The sequence below is a fragment of the Lactuca saligna genome, chromosome 4 (assembly GCF_052625555.1).
Source record: "Lactuca saligna cultivar CGN05327 chromosome 4, ASM5262555v1, whole genome shotgun sequence".
NCBI lineage: Eukaryota > Viridiplantae > Streptophyta > Magnoliopsida > Asterales > Asteraceae > Lactuca > Lactuca saligna.
The window spans coordinates 171,006,925-171,017,728 of record NC_136420.1 but is presented as its reverse complement, the minus strand read 5'-3'; the positions used below and the strand labels follow the sequence as shown (position 1 = coordinate 171,017,728).

General features: G+C 33.9%; 1 protein-coding gene across 1 annotated transcript; it reads right to left on the bottom strand.

The window, feature by feature from the left end:
• Positions 1-3,202: 3,202 nt before the first annotated feature.
• LOC145043078 (putative xyloglucan 6-xylosyltransferase 3) lies at positions 3,203-5,110 on the bottom strand. Its single transcript, XM_078991620.1, has one exon. It carries the CDS (start codon positions 4,759-4,761, stop codon positions 3,403-3,405), a length of 1,359 nt encoding a protein of 452 aa, XP_078847746.1. The 5' UTR covers positions 4,762-5,110; the 3' UTR covers positions 3,203-3,402.
• Positions 5,111-10,804: the final 5,694 nt, after the last annotated feature.

The window sequence follows — 10,804 nt, the reverse complement described above, 5'->3', positions numbered from 1 at the left end:
GGTTTTGGGGTGTGACACGACCATACTTTTCACAAGCTTTGATTGGTGGTTTTGAAGTCTAAGGAAAGGTAAAAGTGAAGACCATAGCCTAAAGGATTTAATCGTACTAGCTGACAATATGAAATAGTGAACATTTTTCAGAAGAAGCCATGACGTCTTTTAATAGGGTGCAGTGCACCCAACCCATGGGTTGAGGATTTTATTTATGGTTTTAGGGGTATTTAAATGCCATTAACCCTAGGGTTTAATCATTCTCAGCTTCCAACACCCTTAAAATACTTCTTGAGAAACCCTAGCCTCCTTTCTCTTGTTTTTAAGCTTTTAGATCATTTGTAAGCTTATTTCTTCATTTTTGGGTGAAGCTTGAAGATCAAGAAGTTTCTCTTGTTTCATAGAAGGTGCTTTAAGGTTTGGATCCAAAAAATTCACTCCATTTTTGAAAATTTATGATTATAAAGTTCAAAGCTTGCTCTTTAGATCATTAGACCTTGTTATTTATTGATTTTGTCACTTTTTAGTCCATTTTGCTTGTGTTATCGGAGTTGAGAGAACTCCATCACCTTTTGGACACTTCGGTATACTCTTTGGATCTTGTGGACTAGGAAAGTTGGGATCGTTTTAATTCTCATTGTGTCATGCAAGAGCAATGGTTTATTTAGGTCATTTAGAAGATTAAAGTTTAGATCTTGCTTGTTTGGGATACCCTAATGGATAAAGTTGGAAACTTTGTCCATTAATACACTCTTGAGATTTAGATCTAGAAAGTTAAACCATGACTTAATGGATTATGTTGAAAAATATCATTGGATTAAGCCCAAACGTCTGGGAGCCTTTGAGAAATAAGAAATGTGTATGTTTTAGTATTGAGCTCTAGTATTTTGTCCTATAGTGGGCCTTGTGGGCCCAATCGAGGTGTAGGGCGCCTATTAACCATTAGGTTGACTTTTTGACTAAGTTTGACCTTGCGTCAAAATTTAGGGTTTTGGGTCAGTGGCTGATATTTGACCCGGATTTAATGTCTAGGTGTTTCGTGAGGATGGCCTTTATGTTTTTTTGCATGTAGCTATGATTTCCAGTTTAACTTTGACGTGAGTTTTCACACTATACTATGTATTACAGTATGTGTTCTCGATATGTTAGGATGTGGTTATAATGTAGTATGTAGTTAGGTAGATAGAGTAGTTTAGTCTATTGTTGTTGATGTGGATTGCTTGTTTGCTTGTCTATTATATATATCTTGACATATTATGTGTTAAGTTAAGGGTGGTCCAAGTATGTGTTGTAGACCAAAATACTTAAGGCGGACTATCTTATACCAAAGGAAAAATGAGCGGATCGATTTTATGCTAAATGTCGGGGTGGAGCAGCTTCGCATTGAAGGTAATTATTTGTATGCATTGTATGTATATTGTTCTGTATGATATTTTGGAAAACTCACTAAACATTCTGCTTATGGTTGTGGATTAGAATATTTTAGATAATTTTAAAGATTGTAGGAAGATGAAGATGTAATTGTACAAATATATTAGGGGTGAGCAAAAACCGAACCGACTAAAGAAAAACCGACAAAACCGCAACCGAAAAACCGAAACCGATGCAAAAACCAATGGTGCGGATTTAATTTTTGCAAAAACTGAAGGTCAACGGTGCGGTGCGGTTTCTATCCTAAAAACCGGTCCATCAAAACTGAACCGCACCGCAAGCGTGTATATTAATAAATCAATCAATGTATATTATATACATTCTATTTAAAATAGTTATAAACGATAATGTATTTATTATATGTTTATTTTGTGTTTATATAAAACTATATGAGGTGCAAAAGAAATGTTCTATTGTTAGCCAAACGTACTAATCGATTACATGTAATAAGCTTATAACAAATTAAGTCAAAATCAACCAACCTTCAGTTATTAATTAGTTTGTGAGAGTAGTCACAAGTTGTATTTTAAGCGACTTTACAATTTTTGATTATGTAATTTTGTTTTGAGCTGAAAAATGAATGTATTAAAAAAAAAACAGCACAATACAAGCTTACATGCACATGGTTTTCAGTTCTTACAGTTTTAAAAAACCGCACAAAAAAACATTAAAAAAAACTGCACCAAATTCTTAACACGGTTTAAAAACCGAAATTGCACCGATACAAACCGAAACCGCATTTAAAAACCGAAAAACCGAACCATTGCAAAACCGCACCCAACGGTTTTAAGAATACAAAAACCGCACCATACGGTTTGCGGTTCAGTTTGGTCTGAAAACCGCACCATGCTCACTCCTAAAATATATAAGCAATTTGTGTTTTGGGATTCCGTGTGGTTTTCTATTAAAACAGAGTTTGGATCTGGGTGTATGACTAATGGTTTTGATTTGGATTATTACTTTATGAAAAATGTGTATTTATCTTATTTAAAAAAAAAAAAAAATCTTGTGAAAATCGGAAATGGGTGCGAAACCAAGGGTTTGGTATTTAAGGAAATTTGAATTTCTCAAGGATTGTGTATGTTTAATTTTTGTATCAAGTATGGGTCAACAAGAAAACCAATTTGGATAATTTGTGAGGATATTTAATGTATTAAGCCCAAGACAATAACTACATAACATTTCTAGAGAGTATATGTCTTGTTAGATTTTTTCATAGAGTACCAAAAGTGATAAAATATGAGTATATATATTATATACTAATCTATTCAAAAATTAGATACGGTTGACGTAAATTACAAAATCCTCAACTTTCCCCAAGTCTGATCATGTTCTCCATTGCATTTCAAGTCCATATACTTATTTATGTTCTTTTATCAAATTAACATAATCATGTTGTGGCAAATTATCGACAAACTAACATTGCATTTGTCCTATGCACGACTTTGATTTGTGATTTATAAACACACAGTACAAGCATTAGTCCATTTTAGCTGCACATGTTGTAGAAATGTTTTTCCTTAAAAGCTGTTGAATTTTAATAACCTAAGAACTAACGCTAAAAGAATCAACAACAATCAGATCTGATCCAGTGCATGTCATAATACTGATCACAGAATCAACTCAACCATACATGTGATTTGCCAAAAGATTCTTCTAATTTGATCATATGATTCAGATCAAAATCTTAGATCTTGATTACAATTGAAATAAATCAAATAACTAAGAAGCATGGTACAAACAACACATCGTGAACTTGAAGAAAGAAATAGGAAAGAAATAACAAACACAAGAGCATAGGATTAAAATTTCATGTTTGGATTACTCCAACTATAGAAGATTTCATAGTAAAATTTAACAAAAGAATTCTACATTGTTTTGAACCAAATCAAATACATCAGTAATAAATTAAAACTATAAACTTGTTTAAAATTCAAAACCCACAAAAAGAACACCAAAACATTATCACCTGATCATGATTCAGTTGCTTATCCCTTGAGCCGAATGCCGAATATCAAACTGATCTACATACTCCAATGGAGTAACACTTTCGTTTCTGATCCTCTTGATTTTAGGACTCAAAAGTCCCCTGTGTCTGAATCCATATAACTTAAGCACTTGATTATCTGCAAAATTAAAAGCTCTTTCCATGCTACTCAAACACCTCTGAACTGGATAATCACCATAGCTTCCACAAGGCTTACACCCCACAAAATGAGTCACGAAAGGCCATCTTTCATCACCCAATCCAGGGTGATATTTCTCCATCATTTCTTCATATCGATCAACCAATCCAGCCCAATATCCATGAAGGAAATAAGAATTTTCAACAAAAACTTTCTTCATCCATTCTGTTTTTGTAATCAATAGGTATATCAACGCCGATTGATCATCAGCTTCAAATGCAGGTCGCCCTTTCAAATTGGCTGTCAAGATCTTCCCTGCTTCTTCACGAACAGGCCCTTTTGGCCCCATCGGTGCCCATTCATCGAGTAAATCCAAAGACCATTGACAATTTCTAAACAGAAAGCTACCGGTGTTGAGTGCGATCCATGATTTTTGATTGAATAACAAATCAGGGTAGCCATGGATGACCATGTTATGATCTTTGTATTTGGATAACGGAATTTCAAATACCATATCTGTGAACAATGCGTCGCTGTCCATCCACCAAATCCACTCGACTTCAGGATGAGAAAGCATCAACCTGCGAATCAATGGCAGTTTCGCCCAATACCCAGCAAGCTCTTTATCCAAATGAGCCATGTTATACACAATTTCGATCCCGTGAATCCTACAGTAATCAATCTTGTTCTTAATCGATTTCAGCAGGTAATGATCACCAATGGCGTTATCACAAGGGCTTGGTGGGGACCCAGTAACAAGCAAGATTCGAGCTTTACCATTGACGATATTAGGGAAATCTTGATTCCGACTGAGCCACAGACTTCGTTCTTCGTCCCAATTCGAGATCTTTGCACCAAGAGAGTAAGTGTCATTGAGATTGATTGTAGTTTGATCTAGATTCTCTTCTGGGTCATCCGGATCCTTATCGGATCGGATCTCAGCCAGGATCCGGTTAGTTTCTTCGATAATTGCTTGGTTCTCTACATCATTGTCAGAAGAGAGCGACCCGAAACCAATTGTACCACGAAGAACAAGAATTGTAACTAAACCACAGAGAATTGTGATCTTGATGTTGTTAAGCGTTTTATGGATCTGACGGTTGCCGCCGCCGCGGAGGATAGATCTGCTGCTCCGGGAGCCGCCGTTGGGGGCGGTGGAAGTGGGTAGTGTGGAAGCGCCTCTCTTTTGAGCAGTGAAACCATCTTGACCCATAATCCTTTAGAGAAAAAAAAAAAAATGAAAACCCCAATTTCTCGAAAGGGGTTTTAGAGATTTGAGATTTGTGTGGTAGAATCAATAATAGTTTATGAATCAAAAAACAAGTGATTGAGTTATGGGAAGATTCAATCTTCCTTCCATCATGGACAAAATCAAGAACTCAAAGATTATAATAATTAGAACGTGGGAGAGAGTAAGATGGTAGATGCAAGAAGAGCACCGACTGTTTGTGTGTGTTTATGAGTGTGTGTCAGTACGTGTAAATTGTTTATGTAAAATATCATTAAAAAGATCATGAAGAGACTTGATTAAATACTAAATTGTAAGATTTTAAGAATGAAAACGAACTAACGAAGTGTTTTGTTTTAATGAACGCGTAAATCTTTTATGTTTTGCAGCTTGTTGTTTGTTCGAACTGTGTTTGACTAATTACCTTTAGACAGCTAATCACTTATGCATTAACCATTACAAATAATAACGCGTTACCTAAAAAGTACAATTCTATACATATAAAATCTTTCTAAGTTTCCAAAAACTTTCCTTAAAATTTTGTACGAAATTTGACTATATATGTTAAAAATATATATTTATTTTATTATTCTTTTGTTTTATCGAGACTCTAGATATGTCAAAAATTTGTAGTCGGTTTGTAAAGATTTATTAGTTGTAATTTTCTTTTTGTAATCATTAACGAAAAGGTCCTAAACGGATAAAAGGGGCAGAATATATATTTGGACCTTAGAAATGGGGATAATAATGTTATTTATTTCAACTGTCTCTTTTTATAGATTATAGTTTGCAAACAAATAATAGAAATAGTTTATGTGGATGTCAAGAGTTTGTTATGCCGGTTTTTGAAAAACCTTTTTTTTTTTTTTTTTAGATTATGCATTTAAGTTTCGATTTTTTTTTTTTGCGGTAATGGCTCGTGTCTCTTTGTACTTTTGAATTTATTATAATTTATTTCATTTAAGAAGGCAAAATTACTTTAATGGTCTTTAGATTTTACAAAAAATTACAGATTTTAATGTTTTTTTTTTTTCTTGATAAACATGATCCATGCAATTTCGATTACTTAGTTTGGTTGTTATTTCTTTGGTTAGTATTGACGGAAATAATGTTGGCTGAAATAATTTTCAAAGTAATTTGTATTCAACTACTTTGGGGTTAAATAGAAATAACCGTGGAATATACAATCAAATGAATAATTAAAAAAATAAATCAAATAATATATTCATGGAGAATATACTCAGTTATCTCCCCTCAAGTGAGACGAGTGGTGGAACAACACAGAGCTTGTCATAGAAATGTGCAAATAAGGGACCGGCAAGAGGATTGGTGAAGATGTCGGCAACTTGAAGTTTGGTGGGGACAAATCTAATTTGAAGTTTGTCATTGGATACAAGTTCCCACATGAAATGATAGTCAATTTCAATATGCTTGGCTCACTGAGCAACCGGATTTTGGCGAATGGAGATATCACTTAAGTTGTCACATAAGATAGTAAGATCCTGGAGAGGATGGGTGATCCAAATAAGTTCAACAACGGTATTTGCCATGACACAGTACTCAGATTCACAACTTGAGCGAGAGACCTTTGGTTGCTTTTTTGCACTCCAAGAAACAAGGTTACCTCCAAAGCAATTTGAATAACCATAGGTATAACATCGTGTTTCAATGCAACATGTCCAATCCGCATCGGAGTAGCCAATTAAAGATGTAGATTTAGAGAAAGAAGAATGACGACCATACGAGATGGTGCCTTTACATATTGTAGAATGCGCTTGACCATCTGAAAATGATCACCTATTGGGCATGACGGAACTGGCTAGCTTGGTTTACAGCATAGGATGAATATGGTCGAGTGATGATAAGGTATTGTAATGTGCCAACTAAGGATCGATAATGTGTAGGATCTGAGTAAGGTGTGTCGATGCTAAAAGAAACATCATGTATAGCAAGAGGGGTAACTACATGATTAGCATCAAGGAGAGTGGCACGGGTAAGCATGTCATGGCTATATTTAGATTGATTTAGAAACAATCCATCAGAATTATAGGTGACTTCAAGACCCAAAAAGTAATTTAGTGTGCCAAGGTCTTTGATTGCAAAACTCCCGATGTAGCCTTTCAATGAAACGAGAAATAAAAGCCTCGTCACTCCCGGTAAAAATGGTGTCGTCAACATAGACGAAAAGATACAAAAGACATGATCCTTGTTGAAAAAACAAACAAAGAGGTGTCAGATTGACTGCATTGAAAAACCTTGCTTGAGCAAATACGAGCTTAGGCGTTGAAACCAAACTCTTGAAGCTTGTTTTAGGCCATATAAAGCCTTATTCAAACGACATACATAATTTAGATGTTGTGGATCAACAAATGTATGTGGTTGTTCCATGAAGACGGTTTCAGATAAATGACCATTTAAGAAAGCATTCTTTACTTCATGTTGATGAAGAACCCAATGATTTGTAACTTCAATAGATATAACGACTCGAACCATAGAAGCCTTGATCACCAGACTAAAAGTATGAGAAAAGTCAAATCCCAATACTTGAGTAAAACCCTTTGTCACAAGTCTAGCTGATAGTTTCATTTTATTTACTTCTTTTCCTAGTTTATTTTAGCTTATTTTGTCTCATTTTAGTTAGTCTTGATGCATATTTTCTCTTTTTTTTCATCTTTACCGCCTACTTTCTAGTCTTTTGAGCATAATCGCAAGACTTATCGAAGACTTTTGAATATGGAGGATTGTGGGAATGCGAAATCTTGAAGCTGGAGGCTTGTTTTTTATCAGTGGGCTTGAAGTAGTGTAATTAGGCCTTTTGTCAACATGATGAAGTAAAAACTTGGGCTTAATCTTGGATAATGGATGATGATGATGATATGAAGACAACTGAAGCTTTGGATGATCAAAGGATGCTATGGGCTAGCTTGGAAGTAATCATGAGTTATCAAGAACCTTGGATTTGGGTTGGATAATTTACAAGTGTATTGGAGAGGAGAAGACCATTTAATTGGGCCAAATTGTCCACTCAACGAAACACACGCGGTCCGTTTGAATGACCCAAACAGTCTACGTGAGACGTGTATTGAAGAATTCAGATTTTTTGTGGTTCCTATACTTTAGAAAGTTTGGTGGGATACTTTTTGGTCACTTTTCAGATCCGATTTTGAGCCATATTTTACTACACTTTTGAGTGAAGAAGGAAAGATGAAGATAATTTACTCTCAAGAATATTTTAATATTTATGGATTTTTCACCTTTCATCTTGTGGAATGCTTGGTATTTCTATCTTTAATCTTGTTTTCATGACTCTAACTATGTTAGGCTAAACAATATTTGTTTGACTTGGATTTTATTGTTAGGATGATTTTGGTTGTTTTGAAGGATTTCATGAACTTGTGTTGAAGATCTATGATCATATTTCTATTAAAACTTCCTTTATGTTTATGTATGTTTAGTCATGAATAGTGGTATATGAATGTTATTTTTGTCGGTTAAACTCTTGGATAAGTAATATGTCTTCAATTTCACAAGTAACAATTGGTTTAAATGTTTTTTTTTTCATTTCATTTAGACTAATGAAATATTTTCTCCATAGTGGTAATCAAAACTATGGATTACTCTTTGGACTTGGTGACTCTTAAAAACTGAATTCTAATCGGTTTTCACAAGATTACATGCTTCATTAGTTTTGTGAATTTGATTTAGGAAATGTACTATGAGCTTTTCTAGCCATTTTAATAAGAGTTGAGGCAAGTTATGCTTATAAATTGCTATAGCCAAGTTAGATTTTAAACACAAGTATTGCGTTTTGGTATTCTAATGATTATTTTTTAACCAAATGTTCATGAAATGAAAGTCCAATGTCAACCATATGTCTATCACTGATTTAAAATCAAATCTTCTACTTCTTTATTTATATTTTACAAACCTTAGTGTAAACTTAGTTTCTTGAAAATGTCTAAACACTAATACCGCAATTTTTATCTTATTGTCATTATATAAGTTTTTGTACAGAAGATTATCATAGATTTATAAAATTAAACCAATTTTCGTGGATTCGATCCCCTTACCACTATACACTACTTAGTGTATAATATTTAGGGTGTTTATATTTGTTGGCCTCTACAACAACTACTATCCTTATGACAATCATTAGATCCATCAGAATGAAATTTGGTTCGAAATACCCATTTGGAGCCAAACACATTTAAGCCTTTCGTCCTTGGAACAATGTCCATGTTTTATTTTGATGAAGAATCAATATTTCATCTTACATATCATCCTTCCAATTTTGGTGTTTTAAGAAAATTTAAACCCTTTAGGAATGTTTTCTACAAATAAGGCTAAATTCAATCCATTTGTGGTTACTCAGAGAAGATTAAATATATACTTGGGTTTGACTATACTTGCTCTACCACAAGTTGTCATTGGATGTTGTGAAGAGGTGTTAGAATGGTCACTAGCCTGAACAATTAGTGGTTTTGGTGATGAAATGGTTTGACCCCTATGAGATGTGTTTAGGCTTATAAAAGAATTGCCAGACTCAACAATAGGAGCAGAAGCATCAAACTCAACAGAAGGAGTCGCTAAGGGGTTGGGTGTTGGAGATGGAAAGGTAGTTTTTTCAAATGGGACGAAGCATGTAATACATGGGTTATTGGGGTAATTAGGTAGAAATTTAGATGGTAGGGTTTAAGGTTATGTGGGTTGTGGTGTTTCATCACTATATTCGACCAGAAACAATTTTTCCAGATCAATATCTGGTACAGCTGGCAAAAATCGACCAAAACCACCAACCTAACCCGAACCCAACCCAAAATTAGCGAGTTAGGTTGAGATTTTCAACCCATTTAAGTTAAATGAGTCGATCCATCTAACTCATTTAATTAAAAAGGTAGTTGGGTAAAAATTGTCAACTCGTTTTCAACCTACCAACCCATTTAACTTTAATACATGCTTAATTTAATATTTATTTGAATATTATCATGTATTAATCGAAGTATTAATTTACAAATTAAAATGTTGTATTATTATTTTTGTTTTAGAAGAATGTAATCTTAATTCCCATTTTTTTCTTATCGCCGAAAATACTAGACACTCTCCAAAATCCTATTAAAATTAAATATTATTTATGTTATATGATCAATTTATTCAAATTTGTAAACTGTGATTGAAATTTTATTTATGTTTGAAACTGATTTATATAGTATAATATTTAGTTAGTGTATTTAATTTTTTGATTTTAAATAAGTAAACCAAACTTTAACTCATTTATTTAATAAGTTGGATCGAGAACTACATAAATGGGTCAACCCAGTGACAACCCATTTATCTATAAGGTTGGGTTGGGTTGGGTTGGGTTAGAAATATCAACACATTTAAATAAATAGGTTGGGTCGGGTTCATATTTTCAACCCAATTAATAAATGGGTTGAACCCAAACCTAACCCAAGTCGACCCATTGCCAACTCTAATATTTGGATCCTTGCCAGAAAATGGAAAATTTGCTTCTTCAAATCCTGAATGATAAATGATGTACACATGACTTGTTATCAGATCTAAACACTTGTAACCTTTATGATGAGAACTGTAGCCAATAAAAATACATTCAATACTTCTTGGTTCAAGCTTATCAATACTTCTTGGTTCAAGCTTATGAGATGAATACGACCTCAAGTATAGGAAAACTTGTTAGCCAAATACATGAAAATTAGTGTAGTTTGGAGTGGAGTGATTAAAAATCTTGAATAGAGATTTATTGGCTAAGACTATAGTTGTAAAACGATTGACGATGTTGGTGGTAGAGGAAAAACATCCACCCAAAATTTAACAAGAACATTTGCACCAAACAAAAGCATTAAGCCAGGTTCAGTTATATTGCGATGCTTTCTCTTAGCACGACCGTTTTGTTGCGAGGTGTAGGGACAAAAATAGTTGGTGGTGAGTACCATTTTCTAAGAGGAGGTGATTGACTTGATGATTAACAAATTCAGTACTACTATCACTTTGAAAAACTTTTAGTTTGCAA

Excerpts from the sequence above, each read along its gene's own strand:
- LOC145043078 (XM_078991620.1), bottom strand. The coding sequence starts at position 4,761 with ATGGGTCAAGATGGTTTCACTGCTCAAAAGAGAGGCGCTTCCACACTA.